Source organism: Astatotilapia calliptera, chromosome 15 (genome assembly GCF_964374335.1).
Source record: "Astatotilapia calliptera chromosome 15, fAstCal68.1, whole genome shotgun sequence".
NCBI lineage: Eukaryota > Metazoa > Chordata > Actinopteri > Cichliformes > Cichlidae > Astatotilapia > Astatotilapia calliptera.
Window position 1 is genome coordinate 8,572,360 of NC_137436.1, and position 17,773 is coordinate 8,590,132.

The 17,773-nt window shown below is 40.0% G+C and overlaps 1 protein-coding gene across 2 annotated transcripts in view; it reads right to left on the reverse strand.

Annotated features, from left to right (window-relative positions):
* The window catches only part of LOC113037269 (scavenger receptor cysteine-rich domain-containing protein DMBT1-like), a 50,940-nt gene extending 33,167 nt beyond the window's left edge, over positions 1-17,773 (reverse strand). Inside the window, exons 1-12 of one of the 2 annotated variants that reach the window (XM_080290216.1) lie at positions 17,508-17,773; positions 17,193-17,219; positions 16,758-17,069; positions 15,324-15,611; positions 14,894-15,208; positions 14,528-14,818; positions 10,703-10,993; positions 7,937-8,251; positions 5,452-5,766; positions 4,819-5,118; positions 3,605-3,910; positions 1,959-2,273 (exon numbers count right to left, since the gene is read on the reverse strand). In XM_080290216.1, coding sequence (XP_080146342.1) covers positions 1,959-2,273; positions 3,605-3,910; positions 4,819-5,118; positions 5,452-5,766; positions 7,937-8,251; positions 10,703-10,993; positions 14,528-14,818; positions 14,894-15,208; positions 15,324-15,611; positions 16,758-17,069; positions 17,193-17,219; positions 17,508-17,559 — 3,127 coding nt within the window. In that variant the 5' untranslated portion in view covers positions 17,560-17,773. The remainder of the gene's footprint in view (positions 1-1,958; positions 2,274-3,604; positions 3,911-4,818; positions 5,119-5,451; positions 5,767-7,936; positions 8,252-10,702; positions 10,994-14,527; positions 14,819-14,893; positions 15,209-15,323; positions 15,612-16,757; positions 17,070-17,192; positions 17,220-17,507) is intronic. The other variant, XM_080290217.1, reaches the window with a different exon arrangement.

Sequence of the window (17,773 nt, forward strand, 5' to 3'; positions counted from 1 at the left end):
GCAGTCTCAAAATTGCAAAGCTTCTGAAGCGTGATCATCGAACAATCAAGCGTTTCATTCAAAATAGTCAACAAGGTCGCCAGAAGCGTGTGGAAAAACCAAGGCGCAAAATAACTGCCCATGAACTGAGAAAAGTCAAGCGTGCAGCTGCCAAGATGCCACTTGCCACCAGTTTGGCCATATTTCAGAGCTGCAACATCACTGGAGTGCCCAAAAGCACAAGGTGTGCAATACTCAGAGACATGGCCAAGGTAAGAAAGGCTGAAAGACGACCACCACTGAACAAGACACACAAGCTGAAACGTCAAGACTGGGCCAAGAAATATCTCAAGACTGGTTTTTCTAAGGTTTTATGGACTGATGAAATGAGAGTGAGTCTTGATGGGCCAGATGGATGGGCCCGTGGCTGGATTGGTAAAGGGCAGAGAGCTCCAGTCCAACTCAGACGCCAGCAAGGTGGAGGTGGAGTACTGGTTTGGGCTGGTATCATCAAAGATGAGCTTGTGGGGCCTTTTCGGGTTGAGGATGGAGTCAAGCTCAACTCCCAGTCCTACTGCCAGTTTCTGGAAGACACCTTCTTCAAGCAGTGGTACAGGAAGAAGTCTGCATCCTTCAAGAAAAACATGATTTTCATGCAGGACAATGCTCCATCACACGCGTCCAAGTACTCCACAGCGTGGCTGGCAAGAAAGGGTATAAAAGAAGAAAAACTAATGACATGGCCTCCTTGTTCACCTGATCTGAACCCCATTGAGAACCTGTGGTCCATCATCAAATGTGAGATTTACAAGGAGGGAAAACAGTACACCTCTCTGAACAGTGTCTGGGAGGCTGTCGTTGCTGCTGTAGTCACCTGCACACACAGATATCCCCCTAAAATAGCTAAAACTAAAAACAAACAAAAAACGACTTCCAAAAACATTCAGCTTTGATATTAATGAGTTTTTTGGGTTCATTGAGAACATGGTTGTTGTTCAATAATAGAATTATTCCTCAGAAATACAACTTGCCTAATAATTCTGCACTCCCTGTATCTGTCTTGGCTACCTCAAAGCACATTGTGCACTGTCGGTCTTGTGTGCTGCACAATAACATGTAATATTTAGTAGTGGTGGAACTTGTGGTGTGTTTTGGTACAAGAAATAGTGAGCCAATGTGTGACATAACGACAGATGTAGAGTCAGCGAGGAAGAGAGCAAGTTCTGCCTATTCCAAAATAAAAAACATAAATGCATATGTTCAATCGACCACAATCGTAGACAATTGAATTTACACAGGGGGAAGGGGACACAAAGAGTGACAGAAAACAGCACACATGATGAGGGACTACAAAATAAGACGGGAAGTACAGAATAGAGAGAGACAGTTTAGACACACAGACAAAAAGGGAAACAAATGGAGAAGAGACAGACTACATACAGGGAAATGTCTAAAAAATTAGACAAGGAACTAAGAACTACAAATATGAATAACTAAACTAGGACGCACTTGAAAATACTAATAGACACAAAAGGCTAAAAATGTAGAAAGAAACCCACCAAATAATAAACCCATAAAAAAAAAACCCAAACTAGGGAAAAAAAACAGAAACCATGAAAATGAGAGAAGGTGAGTGTAATCCCAGTGCCTGTTTGAAGACAGATTAAATGGCAGGGTTAAATGTGAAAGAATATCTGTTTTGAAGTCAGTACCAAATCAAAAATACAGATTCATCTGCTCTGGTGACCCCTTGGGAAAAAAGAGAAAAAAAATTAAGTGCATAAATCTCAGTCATTATCTGTTTCAAAGTATGATCAGTGGCTAACAACTTGTAATTATTAACCAATAAGCGTGTAGTTTGCCAGTTACCCTCCCACCACCACCACAGTTGGTGACATCACATCACAGCAATAATTTATACTGTTTGTGATCTCGTAAAAAATTATGTTTGAATTTTGAACATAATAATAAGGATTTACCTGCACAGAGAACACCAGCATCATATTCATGCCCGCAGGTTGCTCTTGTAAAACCTTCGACTGAGCATTGCTGAAGAGATGTCACATTGCCGAAACATGAATTGCTAGCCTCCACCACTGACCCACTGCCACGGCCAAAAACAGCACCACCATGAGCTTTCACGGCACGTCCACACTGCAGCGACTCACACACTACTCCAGCTTTACTTAGAGTCCAGTCCGTGTCACACACTGTGTGCCACTGGTCATCATGACGAACCTCCACTCTTCCAGAGCACTCATCAGTACTGTTAACCAAGTGCACCGCCAAGCTTTCTGTGAAGGCAAATAAACTAAATATGTAGCCACAGGTATGGAAGAATGACCAACAAACAACTGTGATGTATTTAGGTATATTGTACACCGGTTAAACTCAGAAGACAATATTAAACTTTTTTTTTAAATGATAAAGAACATTTAAGCTGCCAATATTACTCTTTGGCATTTTTCATATAAAAATTCTGTAAACATTTATGTAAAAACAGAATTCAGTGATTAATTCATATTTTATTCACAATACAATCTTCAAAATATCAAATGTTTAGCCTGAGAAAATGCACAATTTTAACATCACAACTTATAATCTAAACATTTTTATTAGTAGAGAACTTGGAGTATGTCAAATAAAAGTACTAATAGTACCTGGAACCGCTGAGGATGTCACTTTGACCATATAGAAATTAATGTAAAATCACAACTGCTGCACCTGGTTTGTCTAAAAACATGATTGTTTACACACTTTTTGTCGTGAAAGCTAAATTAAGACAGAGCTAGCTAGATGTGATTGACAAATAAATATATAGGGTCCTGTAGCCACATATCACCTGTGGGATGCAGAGCCAGGGTACAGCAGGATAGTACAGAGCAGGGGAGTGTGTGCCCAAATGTGTGGAGAACTGGCTGGGTTTCTGGCTGATCTCAGCAACAGAAAGCTGAACTGAAAAGACTATTTATTTACCATTATTACTGCTGATGCTGGAGGGGCTCAAAATGCAACCAGTTCTCATTTTTAAGAAATTCCAAGTGTATTTTAAATTTGACTACAACTCTAGAGCAAGTTGGAACAAGGCCATGTCTTCTATGAACGGTCTGTAAACATTTGCAAACTAGGAAGACCAGTTGCTGGCCTTCTGGGAGAGAAATGAAGGAACGAAGAAGAAGGAAGCAATGAAGCTTATTTGCAAAAGAATAGCATACTACATTAGCTGTAGTATGGTGTTTAGCACTGTCTCACTGAAATATACATGGAAACAGATGTCCTCTTGCTGGAAGCATCTGTTTCTCTCAAACTTGTATCTGGATTTCAGCATTTTTGGTGTTTTGCCAGATTTTCAAGCTGGCAGTTTCATGGGCATTAATGCATCCTCATACTGATGCTGTTGCTTGAACTAAACACTGATAAGCAGTGTGGTCCCTCACCTCTTTACTTCACAGGACACAGCTTGTTTTCCAAAAAGAATTTCACTTTTTGATGATGTTAAATTCTTTTTGATGTTCTATTGTGAATCAAATATGGATTTGGAAATCTTTGCATTTATTCTTTACTTACATTTTTAAAAAGATCCAAACGTTTTGTTTTTGGAACTGGGTTTGTATGTTTTTCTTACCTGTGCAGAAAACACCAGCCACTACAGTGTTGTTGCAAGTCCTGTCTGGATATGGATATGGTCTTTGTTGACACTGATTCAATGTAGACTCTTTTCCATTGCATTCAATTTGATCTGTCCAGGTCTGTCCTGTACCAGGGCCAAGCTGAAGAAGCTTATGGGGCCTCCCACAGTCCAACTGTCTGCACACCACTGTTGCATCATTCATGTCCCAGGATTCAGCACACACAGTCCCCCACTGGCCTTTATTGAAATACTCTACTCTTCCATCACAACGAGTGGATCCACCGGCTAATCTCACATTACCTGGAAAGCAGAGTTGTTATATAAATCTAACATAAATCTATAAATACAAAGAAAAATGCAAAGAAAAAATACAAATGAATCATATCACCAACAGACCATTTTAGACTTAATCAGCTATGATTTCTGCATCATACAGATGGAATATGTTTTACAGCATCAAAAATGACTCAGAAATTGCTCTCTTCATAGTTTCAATGTTGCTGACCCTTGGCTATATTACCCTCACTGGGTGATCAGTGCATCATCAGATCAATAGCATTTGCCATTGTAATTGGTTAATATTCATCTGTTGTCTCACATTGTGTTTGCTAAATGCTGGTAATGGTGAAATCACTTGTTAGGCATAAAATAATTTGCCATATTGCATTTGTTCTACCTAGAAGTAGACTGTCCATTTACAGGTATCAAAAAGGTCAAGTTGACCTCAATGAGTAAAGGGATTAATTATGTGTAATAATAATTTAGAGCAATTCAATAGCAAAATTGTGTAAAGGAACGGTGACGAAGAGAGGAAAACAATATAAAAACAAAGGTTCAAAGATGCAGCTTCATGCTAAATCGTAGTGGCCAGCTAGCTGACTGAAACATGTGCAGCACTGAAGCACAGCCTATTTATAGCATCTTATATGGTCCAATTCTTTTGTGTGTTCGTGAATAGTCTGTGTGTGCTTTGGCTGGCCTAATCCTATTGGTCTTCTCTCTGTATATGCACTGCTATAGCACACATATGTGAAGATAGTGACATAATTTATAACTCGGGTTGTACCTGATTAACACGTGTTTAGAATACAAAAATATTGATCTGATGGTTTGCATCAACATTTTAATTGGAAAAAATCATACTTGATCTGTTTGATAAAGAACTTCATGGATTCATTTTCTTTTTGAAATATAACATCAAGTCTTACCCGAGCATACCACAGAGGCCTCTTCAATACCTTCGGTGATAGATCTGGTATAGTTCCTAAATGTGCACTGTGTGACAGAGCTCTCTCTACCATTACAGTGGATCTCATGTCCTCTCAAATCTTCACCTTGACCAAATGGCCTTGAAATCTTGACAGGATCTCCACAATTTATCTCTCTGCACACCACTGTGGCTTCATTCATTCCCCAGTTAATATTAAATGCTGGTGACCAGTGTTCACCATAGTGGACCTCCACCCTTCCTGAGCACATGTCAGTCCCATTGATGAGTCGAATGGTAGCTACAAAGCAAAGAGGACAAAATCAGCAATTAGTTGGTGCCTGAAAATTGCATTAATTGAAATCCATACAATATTCTCACTGATGTCATGGAAATAACTGTGATATAAATTGTGGTGGGCCGTGGACTGTGATGCTGTGCAGATGTACCTGCACGGCATCTGCAATGCATCTGTGTTAAAACATGGGGAATCAGTGTTGTAAGTTGGTGTAAGTGTGGTTGCAGCCGAGAGGTGCAGCCACATATAATAAAGATGGCTTTAAACAACAACCTCTGGAAGTCATATCTAAACATTAAAAAAAGACACAATATTTAATGACAAAATAGTTTTTACCTGAACAAATCACTCCTGCATCTTCCCTGTGTCTGCACGAAAATCTTCCAGAGGGGCGATACCTGCAGTGCCCAAGGGACGTCTCATTACCCAAACAGTTGACAGAAGAATACCAGATCACTCCTTGGCCTTCACCAAAGAAGGCCTTAGATTTTGCTCTCTGAGGTGTTCCACAGTCCATGGCTCTGCACACCACCTCAGCCTCTCTGAAGTCCCAGTCATCATCACACACTGTTCCCCACCGGCCGTCATGCAGAATCTCCACTCGGCCAGAGCATCGGTCAATGCCGTTCACAAGCCTTATTGGTGGTTTACCTGAGGGCACACGTTAAAGTATTAGCAATGAATATTTCAATCTCTTACTCTTTTTTAAATCCAGTATTATCAGATTTTTAAGGATATCTTCAACATGCTGTATGCTGATGAGTGTCCATCATTATCTGAAATGCAACCAAAAGATGTTAATGGCTGTCCCCCTTTTCAGACAATAGCTCATACTGGATAGTTCGTATGTCCAAGAAACTTTAGAATGTGGTTAACTTCAGCAACAGGTGTATTTTAACCCAAAACACAGTCTTTCACCAAATGTAACCAGGAAATTTTGGTGCTAAAGCTCAGGTCCATTTACTGCTGATTTAACTGAGGAAAAACATTCAAGCATTAACAATATAAATTACAAGCTGTCAAATAGATCCCATTAAGCAGTTTATTAAGAACTCAATAGCTTCTCGTGAGGGGCCGTGCTGACATCTGCTGCTCTCTGGCAGAAAGCACCATGGCCCTCCCGTGTTTTAAATGCACTTTAGAACAGCACGCAGCAGCACCACATATGAGCGTGTGGAAAAAGGTATGGGGTCTTCATACCGCTGTTCTCTGTGCCTCCTCAGGGCAGGGGGCTGGGAGGAGGAGTTAGCCATCTGATTGGGGTCTAGGGATGCTGGGCCTCCCTGCACCTCCCTGGAAAAAGGGTAACATCTCTTGGGTCTAGGGGCAAATTACCCCTCTAGAGGCAAGGGGTGTCTGTGTCCCAGTGAAAAGTGAAAACCACAGTTGTAAATAAAAGTATTGCTGTCATCACAGTCGTGTCCAGTGTATGCATAACGGGTCAAACGTTACACCACATTGGGTGAGTGCCAATTATTTGTATATGTTTGCATGAGGGTGGGAATGCATGTTTGTGTCTGTGTGTGCCTGTTTGTCTGTGTCTATATGTCAGGTCTTAGACTCCACCTCTCTGGACATATCTCAGGCCCCCCCAGATGTGGGGACCTATCACCCCCACAAAGCTCCCTGTCGGTGGCTGATGCCCTCAGATGTTGGTGCGTTTCAGGCAGAACCCGTGGGCACATCACTGCAGCCCCCCGTGGCTTCCGCACCAGGACTGCTGGGTGACCCAACATCTGGGGCTTTCCTCAGTTCTTTCCAGGAGGGTGGGGCAGTTGCCCCTCCAATGGTCTTCCTTGGGCTCTCGCGCTCTGGGGGGCCTCTAGATATTTGGGGCCTGGATCTCCTCCATGCCTGCTTCATGTACACATGGGTGCTCACTGCTCACAGACAAACTATATCTTTCTTGGCTGCTACCTCAAAGCACACTGTGCACTGTCGGTCTTGTGTGCTGCACAATAACATGTAATATTTAGTAGTGGTGGGACTTGTGGTGTGTTTTGGTGCAAGAAATAGTGAGCCAATGTGTGACATAACGACAGATGTAGAGTCAGCGAGGAAGAGAGTAAGTTCTGCCTATTCCAAAATAAAAACCATAAATACATATGTTCAATCGACCACAATTGTAGACAATTGAATTGACACAGGGGGAATGGGACACAAAGAGTGACAGAAAACAGCACACATGATGAGGGACTACAAAATAAGACGGGAAGTACAGAATAGAGAGAGACAGACTAGACACACAAACAGAAAGGGAAACAAGTGGAGAAGAGACAGACTACATACAGGGAAATGTCTAAAAAATTAGACAAGAAACTAAGAACTACAAATATGAATAACTAAACTAGGACGCACTTGAAAATACTAATAGACACAAAAGGCTAAAAATGTAGAAAGAAACCCACCAAATAATAAACCCATAAAAAAAAAACCCAAACTAGGGAAAAAAAACAGAAACCATGAAAATGAGAGAAAGTGAGTGTAATCCCAGTGCCTGTTTGAAGACAGATTAAATGGCAGGGTTAAATCTGAAAGAGTATCTGTTTTGAAGTCAGTACCAAATCAAAAATACAGATTCATCTGCTCTGGTGACCCCTTGGGAACAAAGAGAAAAAAAAGTGCATAAATCTCAGTCATTATCTGTTTCAAAGTATGATCAGTGGCTAACAACTTGTAATTATTAACCAATAAGCGTGTAGTTTACCAGTTACCCTCCCACCACCACAGTTGGTGACATCACATCACAGCAATAATTTATACTGTTTGTGATCTCGTAAAAAATTATGTTTGAATTTTGAACATAATAATAAGGATTTACCTGCACAGAGAACACCAGCATCATATTCATGCCCGCAGGTTGCTCTTGTAAAACCTTCGACTGAGCATTGCTGAAGAGATGTCACATTGCCGAAACATGAATTGCTAGCCTCCACCACTGACCCACTGCCACGGCCAAAAACAGCACCACCATGAGCTTTCACGGCACGTCCACACTGCAGCGACTCACACACCGCTCCAGCTTTACTTAGAGTCCAGTCCGTGTCACACACTGTGTGCCACTGGTCATCATGACGAACCTCCACTCTTCCAGAGCACTCATCAGTACTGTTAACCAAGCGGACCGCCAAGCTTTCTGTGAAGGCAAATAAACTAAATATGTAGCCACAGGTATGGAAGAATGACCAACAAACAACTGTGATGTATTTAGGTATATTGTATACTATTTGAATTTAACCCTTGTGTGGTGTTCGTATTTTTGTTACTCAGCCAGTGTTCATGGGTCTGGTGGACCCGCTAGAGTTTTGGCTTTCCAAATTAACACCATCAAACAATTTTATGTTAAATTACTCAACAGATGTTTACTTCATCCCAATTACAAGACATATGAACACCAAACATGGTTAATTTTTTCCCTTTACCTTTGTTAGATCACATTTATGAATTAATGTGCTTCTCGTTTTTCTTTTATATAAAATGTTATAAATAAATCAGTTATAATCAAGTGGAGTGAGTGGAAAGACACAACACATTTACACGTGAAAAAATAATTAATTGTTTAATTTTTCTTTTGAAAAAAACTGAACACGGGTCTCACAGACCCAAACACCATACAAGGGTTAAATTGAGAACATGTACAACTTTAGAAAATATTCACTTCTTTTGAGTTTTATGGCAACATGTTCCAAAAAAGTTGGAAAAGGTTTGTTTTCCACCAAGTTTACCATTCTGTGCATCCCCTCTTCTCTTAAAAACAGTCTGTAAAGATCTGGGAACTGAGGATACCAGTTTCTAGACTTTTGTAATAGGAATGTTATTCCAATTTTGGATGACATAGGGTTCTACCTACTCAAACGTCCTGAGTCTTCTGTGTCATGTTTTGTGATGCTTAAAATGTTTTCAATTGGTGAATTGTCTGAATTGCAAGCCAGTTATTCAACAGTATCTATGCTGTTGTAATGAAGTTTATTGATAAGTTCAATAAGAAACACCAATGGTCTCACATCTTTCCGCTCCCAGGTGCTGCCAGCTACATCTAACCTTCACATCACTCCAACTTTTCCATGCTGTCAAGCGCTTCATGACATCACTAGTCTAGTTGGATCACCTTTTCCCCAGCCTTCTCGAGGCCGGTCGGCATTCATGCTGCATACTTTAAATCTCATTGCACCTCTCCTTTACAGTCTCCTTCGTGCAATCGTGTCCATGTCTTTGTCACGTTCACACTATTAGATGCTCGCATCTTGATTCATGCTCAATAATCTAGGTAAGTAAATGCCAAAAGGTTGATTCTGTTCATCTGGATGTGGCATTTTCAGTGGGAGAAACGTTTTGTCACTCATTGAAGGGGCTTCTTCAGTCTCAGCTGACTGCAGGTTTCCCCAACCTTATAAACAGTACATTTGCACAATGACTGAAACTAGCCAACCGAAAGAACAATGGGTTGTGAGGTCAGTTACTTGATCATTAGTATGCAAATTGTCATGACCATTAATCAACAACCACTGATCAAAGACCGTTGATCATTGATCAAAGACCATTGATGAAAGGCCATGAGCGCCATTCACAGAGAGGTGGGGAATGGCTGCAATCATAGCATTGTAAGATGGTGAAAGATGTACCCTTAGGTCTTCTTGACTCCCCGCTCAAACCAGCGTTCCTAATGCTAATAATTAAAACCCTCAACCTTTTCCATTAGTTTAACAAGCCTCTGCGACTGGCAATTGTCTGCTTACTGATTCTACTAGCCAAATCCAGGCTTTTCACTCATCTTAAGCCATCTCAAACTTTCCCCTCTCAGATCAAAAATCAATTTGTGCACCTGGTGGCAAGTTTCTGGGCACTTTAGGCATCTTAGATAATAAAATCCTGCTGAAATTTCCGGGCTCCCCATCCTTTAACTTCCTCCCCTGTTTGGCCATCTAAATCTCTTTCGTCAAGTCATTTTGCCTTCTTTCAAGTCATGTGCATTTACTTTAGATTATTTATTATGGCTCTCCATGCATTTCTACTACTTTCTGTCATTTTTTTTTTCATGGATTGGTACTAGCATTGGTAATAGTTATTAGGAGATGTCCTCCTGAGTTTCTGCTGTTTCCTGTCCATCACCGGAATGATTCAACCATACTTCTTATAAGGTAAAATTGGCAATACGTGCATCACAATATTCATGCCATTATAGGACCATCTCCCTTGGCTGCTGCTCTAATGGAGGATCCTGTTGCTGTAAAACCTATATACACATTTCACCATTTTTGATCTACTTCCACATGTGCCAGTTTCATAGGCATTCATGCATTCAGGCATTCATATTGATACTGACGCTCATTCTATAATGAACTAAACAGGGTGCAGTTTGTTTTCTAATAGAAATTGAACTAAATGCTGATAACAAATCCCTCTCCTCTTTATTTGGGAGGACGCAGATTCCATGTTTTCCCAAGAAAATTTCAGATTTGGTATTTTTATGTTCTATTGTGAATCAAGTATGGGTTTATGAGATGTCCAAATTATTACATTCTGTTTTTATTCATATTTTACACAGCATAAAAAAAAATTCAGACTTGCGTTTCCATGTTTTTCTTACCTGTGCAGAAAACACCAGCCACTACAGTGTTGTTGCAATGAGATGGTTCTATTGGACACTGAGTCAATGTAGACTCTTCTCCATTGCAATTAATTTGATCAGTCCAGATGTTTCCTGTACCAGGACCAAGCTGAATAAGCTTATGAGGCTTCCCACAGTCCAACTGTCTGCACACCACTGTTGCATCATTCATGTCCCAGGATTCAGCACACACAGTCCCCCACTGGCCTTTATTGAAATACTCTACTCTTCCATCACAATGAGTGGATCCACCGGTTAATCTCGCATTACCTGGAAATCAGTTGTTATATTAGTGTAACAAATATTATTATATTATATTACTATACATTAAATCTAACTTTTGTTTTTTAATTACATTAATTTTTCTTTTCTTTTCTTTTTATCACACAGACTGTCATGGTCTTGGTTTAATGTACCCAGTGTTTGGAGTTTTTCTTGTGTTTTTGTCATTTTGTATTATATTTAAGTCCGCTTTGTTGGTCTTAAGTTTACTCTATAGTACCACTGCGCATGCTCGTTTTACCCATATTCTATCGCAATATTTCATTTTCCTATCATTGCCCAACATTACACCGGTATTACTGTGAACGGTATGATATAGCGCAGCCTTATCCTGGGGTCTGCATTTGGGTCCTCCCTTCCTGCCTGCCGCACCCAGTTTATGACAGAAGATCATGACCACACTATGGACCCAGCAGACTTAATGTTCGGGAGTTTTGAGGAGTATGCATGCCAAATCATCTTTCTGCGGGGGCGGTGGATCATTCCGACCCACGAGGGAGAGAAGGAAGAGTGCCAGCAAGAGGTCCGCAGCCTGGTACATTCCTGACTCCAGCCAACCTGGCAATAGCACTTGCCGCTAGTTTTGATCCTCCATCCCTCCAAAGGGAGGATCTCACCGTCAACGCCTCTGCCTCAACAGCACCATCCAGCTCATCCGCCACTTGTGCACAGTTCCCAGGAGGAAGCGGTGTTCACGCCGTTCCAAGTCTCAGCCAAAAACAATTTTTTCTTCTGAGCCTCCACGTCCTGTGAGTAACACTGCCTCATCATTGAACACTAGTTTTAAGTCAGCATGCCTACAGACTCCAGCTCATATGGGTTGAACAGTGCTGGACAGTTTGTAAAATATGCACCGGAGGGTTATTGTGACTGTGTTTCTGAGAGTGACTGTAATTTCAGGGATTCCTGTGTTTCCAAGCTTGAAGTTTCTGAGAGTAATTTTGTGCCTGTCCTGGAAACCAGTGAGGTTTGCGTCTCAGGGCTCACTAATGTGCCAGGTGATGACTGTACTCGTGTGCCTATCAAGCATAAAACTGACTGACACACAACCAGACTGCAAAGTACTAATTACCACCAGTAGTGGTAATTCTAAAGACCCTCCTGTAGCAACGATGGTTAAGGTAGCCAAGGAGGCTTATAGCCATGAGCAGGCCACCTCAAAGACTAAGTTCAGCTTTCCTGAGATAACTTCTCCCAAGACTGCTAGTTCTAACCTGGAGAGCTTAAGAACAGCAGATTTTCTAAGGCCAACCAGCTAGGGCTGGGCCATATCATACTGTTCACAGTAATACCGGTATAATGTTGGGCAACGATAAGAAAATGAAATATCGCGATAGAATATGGGTAAAACGCGCATGCGCAGTGCCTTTGTTTTCATATGCACATGGTGGAAAAAGCATGGCGGCGACAGAGAATGAGAAGGGCGAAAGCGGATCGTTGACAGTGCCCCCTATAATCCCATGTGCCTTATGTATGAATTCTGGTTGTGTTTACTGACCTCGAAACGATTTTATGTGGTACACGGTGCTCGAAAATCTGTCAAATGTTTTAGTACAAGCTTGATGGATTGTCGGAGCATTACGGCTATCATAGGCAGGAGCCTCGCGGAGTGATACGTACTGTGCTGCAACATAATATTACTGTATTGTGTGTGTATAACGTCTTTTTAAGTTTTGTGGATATTAGACATGGTTATGTCGGCCAATTTCCACTGGAAATGCCTTTTGGTTAAACTGTCAGCAAGGAATTTGCATTTGCACTGTTAAATTTTTATATAACTTTAATGCACATAAAAAACATCTCCTTGTGTCCGCTGACGCCTCTGGTGAGCCCGTACATCCATCACCTGCACCACCACCTGCGGCTTCCAGAACTTCTTTTGGCTTTAGCAAGCAAGCAATTTATTTATATAGCACTTCCAGACAACCGCCAGCTGAAAAGAAAGTGCCTCTTTGGATTCATGGTTGACCCAGCTCCTCGGTTTTGTTTTAGACTTCTGCTGCTGGGATTTTGATTTTGTGGACTCTGTTTTCCTAAACTTCAGCATTTTTTGTTTTAACCTCCTAAGACCCGAACTCTTCCACGGCATGCATTTTTAATTTCTCTTTGATATTTGGGCATATTGGGGCCCAATGAATGTAAAAACAAAGAATCACCAGATTTTTTCTTTTACCCGATTTTTGTTCCTAAGAAAAATGAGAGCTGAGGATGAGGATATTTGTTTAAAATTTTGATGGAACAGTGGCAGCATAATGTCCTCGTAAGTGGATATCAGGCCCTTGTAGAGTAAAATTTAATATTTTGGTCTAGACAACCCAAAATCTGATGTCCACGTATGTGGGTGCCAGGTCCTAAGAGGTTAAACTCTGTTTTTGTTTATTTCTGGACTTGGTTGCCATTCCTTTTTCAGCAATAAAGCTGTTTATGAGTTTACATTTCACATCCTGGAGTCTGCATTTCGGTCCTCCTTCCTGCCTGCCGCACACATTTTATGACACAGACATAAAGCCAAAAATCAGCATAGTTTGGTAGCGACTGGGATCTCAAACTTGCTCATCTCTATTGGCTCCCCATTGTTTCAAAAACAAGGAGAAAAAGAAAACAAAGAAGCAAAAGATGAAGACACATAAACAAAAAATAAACAACATTAATATTAATATCAAGATTTTTTCTTTCCATTCTCAAATGTTAAGTTTGTGAATGAAAAATTAAAATAACTTTAATATTTTGTTTATTAAAAAGGATAAGGCCATGTCTATTATCTGGCGCCTTTTCCCCCTTTTTCTTCTAAATTTCATTAAACCTAATGGTGGTGGTTAGTATAAATGTGCACATATAAAAGGGGACTCCTGTGTTCCCCCTTCTATGTATCAAAAATGCTACAAAGTAAGTCATGAAGGAAAAAAAGAATTTAACAGTGTGTTGACAATGTTTGACTGCTAACTCTACTGGTTTGTGAATATGACCTCATGACTTAATGTGTGGCTGAGGTCTAAACAGAAGCTGTCCTTTTTTTTTTTGCTCTTTATTTTATGTTTTATTTAGCATAAAAAAATCAGCTACTTTTGATTGAGTTAATTTCAACATGCTTATCACTCAAAGTGGTCTGCAGAATTCTATAATCAGTCTGCTTAAAATTAAGCCTAGATTGATTGATGTAGACATTTACATATTTTCTTCTCCTTCCGCTTCACAATTTTTCACTTTTGTTGATAATAAAAGTAGTTAAAGCGAAGGGGTTGTATTACCCTTGCTGGCTGATATTAGTACATTGTCAAATGAAATAGAATTTAGCATTGTAAGTGGTTAATATTTATCTGCTGTCTCACATTAAAGTTGTATTTGCTAAATGCTGGTAATTTTAATAGTGAAATAACTCTGTGACCATGCATTAAATAATTGCCATATCACAAGGTAAAACTAAAGAATGCACATAGGCTAGTCTTTTCTTAATGAGCAAACATGACCTTTGTTATTCTTGGAAAGCACTAGAGGAGCATATCTATAGTTTTTGTCTCTTACCTGAACATACAAGAGAAACACCTTCACATGACCCTCTGTGTTCTTGCAGTTGACACTGGCTGATAGAGTTCACATTATCAGAGCATCTACTTGTGAACCCTTGCAGTGAGCTGTCACCAAAGTAAAAGATGTCCTTGGAATTTTTTGGATCTCCACAGTTGAGCTCCTTACATAGGACTGCAGCTTCTTTAAGGCCCCAGTTATTACTACAAAGTTTCCCCCATCGGCCATCATGGAAAACCTCCACTCTGCCAGAACAGCTGTCAGTTCCATTGATCAATCTGACTGTCTCTGCAAAGCAGAATTTGGGTTTTTAGGATTTTCATTAAAACTCAGGTTTGAAACTCAGAATACATCCTGTCTTACCTGAGCACACGAGACCAGCATATTCACTGTGGTTACAGTCATATACTCCAAAACCTTTGTGAGGGCAGTCAGCAAGAAACATCTCATGACCAGTGCACTCCATCTTATCCAGCCAAATCTGATCTTGACCTCTCCCAAAGTAAGTCTTATATTTGACTGAGAGAGCATTCCCACAGTTCATCTCTCGACATGCGACAGTTGCTTCTTGCATTCCCCATCTATCATCACAGACTGTTCCCCATTGTGAACTATAGTAGATTTCCACTCTACCAGAGCAGCGATTAGTCCCATTCACCAGCCGAATGGGTTGACTGTCTGTTAATTTAAAAAAAAAAAAATTAAGGGCAAGTTTTTTCAGAAATGGCAGATTCTAACAGTGTCACTTTTACAATTAATTACTGATAGTTTTGTGAGCACACGTGTGACTTACTTCCACAGACAACAGTAGCATCATCACAACTTTCATTGACTTTTAGAAGTGAGCACTGTGAGACAGAGGTCTCATTTCCAGAGCAGATGGTTTTGATTGCAGGCAGGGCACGTGCATCTCCAAAATACAATGTCTCAGTCTGAGTGGGTGGATCGCCACAACCAGCTTCTTGGCACACAACATGAGCTGCTTGTTTGCCCAAATCACTGCAAACTCGTTTCCACTGAGCTTCGTGGTAAATTTCTACTCTGCCATTGCAACGAGTTCCATTGACAAGCCGCACATGTCCTATAAAATATATAAAACTAAATGGTTAGTCTATGACAAATAACACTGTGAAAAAGTATGAAATCCACTCTATGTATTTCCTAATAACCTTAAGACTATAGACAAGGGAGAACATTTATAGCTAATTTTATAGCAAAACTGAATTAAGTTATGAAAAGTGATATTTTCCAGTTTTTGGTTCCAATTAAGGGGAATACCTCTCTAAGGGGAAGTTAGTCTTCCAGTATATTATTTTGATAATTTTTAGGTTTATTTGGGCAGGACCTGTTTAATTAAGACCAGCATCAAAACTGGTATTTTTAATTGACATTAAATACACAAAATAATTGTTTGTAATCAACATTAAACTTTTAAAGCAAGAGTTCTATACTCGCAGCCTTTTTAATTAAAAAAGAATGGGGTTAATGTTTGAAGAAATGTCACTAAAGTTGACTGGAAAGATAAAGAAATTCCCATTACATTTGACTACATTTTAATATACTGGCTCAAATTCTTAAGTTCTTTATTCTTGGGGCGAAACATATGGTTACGTTACGTTACGTTACGTTACGTTACGTTACGTTACGTTACGTTACGCTACGTTACGTTACGTTATGTTACGTTATGTTATGTTACGTTATGTTATGTTATGTTCCAGTTTGGATTCAGGAGACAGACACTATCTCTACTTTTAAGATTAAAAACTTTCCTTTTTGCTAAATCGTATAGTTAGGGCTGCATCAATGAATCCTCCCTTATGCTGCAATTGTCAAAAGCTGGTAGTCAATTTCTCTTGACAATCACGTGTGCTGCAACTTGTTTTCCTGAAGCCATTCCTCTTGGAAGATCACTGCTCCCACCATAACTAAGGCTCTGCTTAGATTTTTCTCAACATTCGGTCTGCCCAGAGTTATTCAAACCGACCAAGACAGCAATTTTTAGTCAAAACAGTTTAAGCAGTCTTTGCGACTCCAGCTGACACATCCTTATAGAAGTCTCAGCTTCTACCTGCCGACACTAGCTTAAGAGAATATTATATTATACTAGACTGACAAAGTTCTTAAAATGTGTTTATAAACAAAAATAAATAAATGAATACATATCTTACCCTGTGCATGGGGTACATGTAATGTACAACAAAATATGTCAAACATTATCTAGACGTACCTGAACAGACCACTCCTGCATCTTCACTGTGGCCACAGTTATTTTGCCCAAATGGTTTGTGCTGACACTGAAGGATGGAAGACTCATTCCCAACACACTGTACATCATCCAACCAGATCTCATCCTTTCCACGTCCAAAGAAAGCATCGTTTTTGGCCTCCATAGCTGTCCCACAGTTTAGCTCTCGACACACCACCTCAGCATTGGCCATGCTCCACTCATCATCACAGACAGTTCCCCAACTGTCTTGGTAGAAGACCTCCACTCTGCCAGAGCAACGCAAAGGTCCGACCAGCCTAATTTTTTCACATTCTGGATATGAGAAAAACAAAACCACAAAGGATGTTCAATGTTTTACCTAGACCTTAAAAACATTGAGGCAGTTTTTTAATGGAGAAATCCAATTATCTTAATATTCATGGGTTATTTACTGACCTGTAAACTGCAGCAAACTCAACAGGCCTGCAGCAGAAATATATAGCAAAGTAGTCTGATTAAATCTGACAGGAGATGTGAACTTAGATACAAAATAAAACTCTGTGTTAACAGTCTACACTGTAGTCAGACCTATGATTTGTTAAATATATTATAAATATGGAAGACAAAAGGATCCTGGATAGTTTTAAACTGATCCAGTAAATAAACTCCCACTTCTCACTCATGATACTAACACACAACCAAACCATGTTTCCACTCAAGAAAAAATATGTCCACATGAAGTCAAACTGAGAAAAAACTCCAGTAACTCACCAAGAGACAAGTGAAAAATAAATTGTTGTTTTTCATCCAAAATGAGGATCATATTGTGTCTTCAGTATTGGTCAAATGCTGTAAAACATACCAGTGAATTTGAAAAATGGCTTTACATCTCTCCGAACCCCCTGTCTTTAGAAAAGCTTTGTTTAATCTTTTTGTTTTCACCAAAAGCTGATAATACAGTCCTCTTTAAATTCACAATGACTAGAAATCTTTTAAAAATGAAATCAGTATTTGTAATAAATTGCTCACCCTAAGGG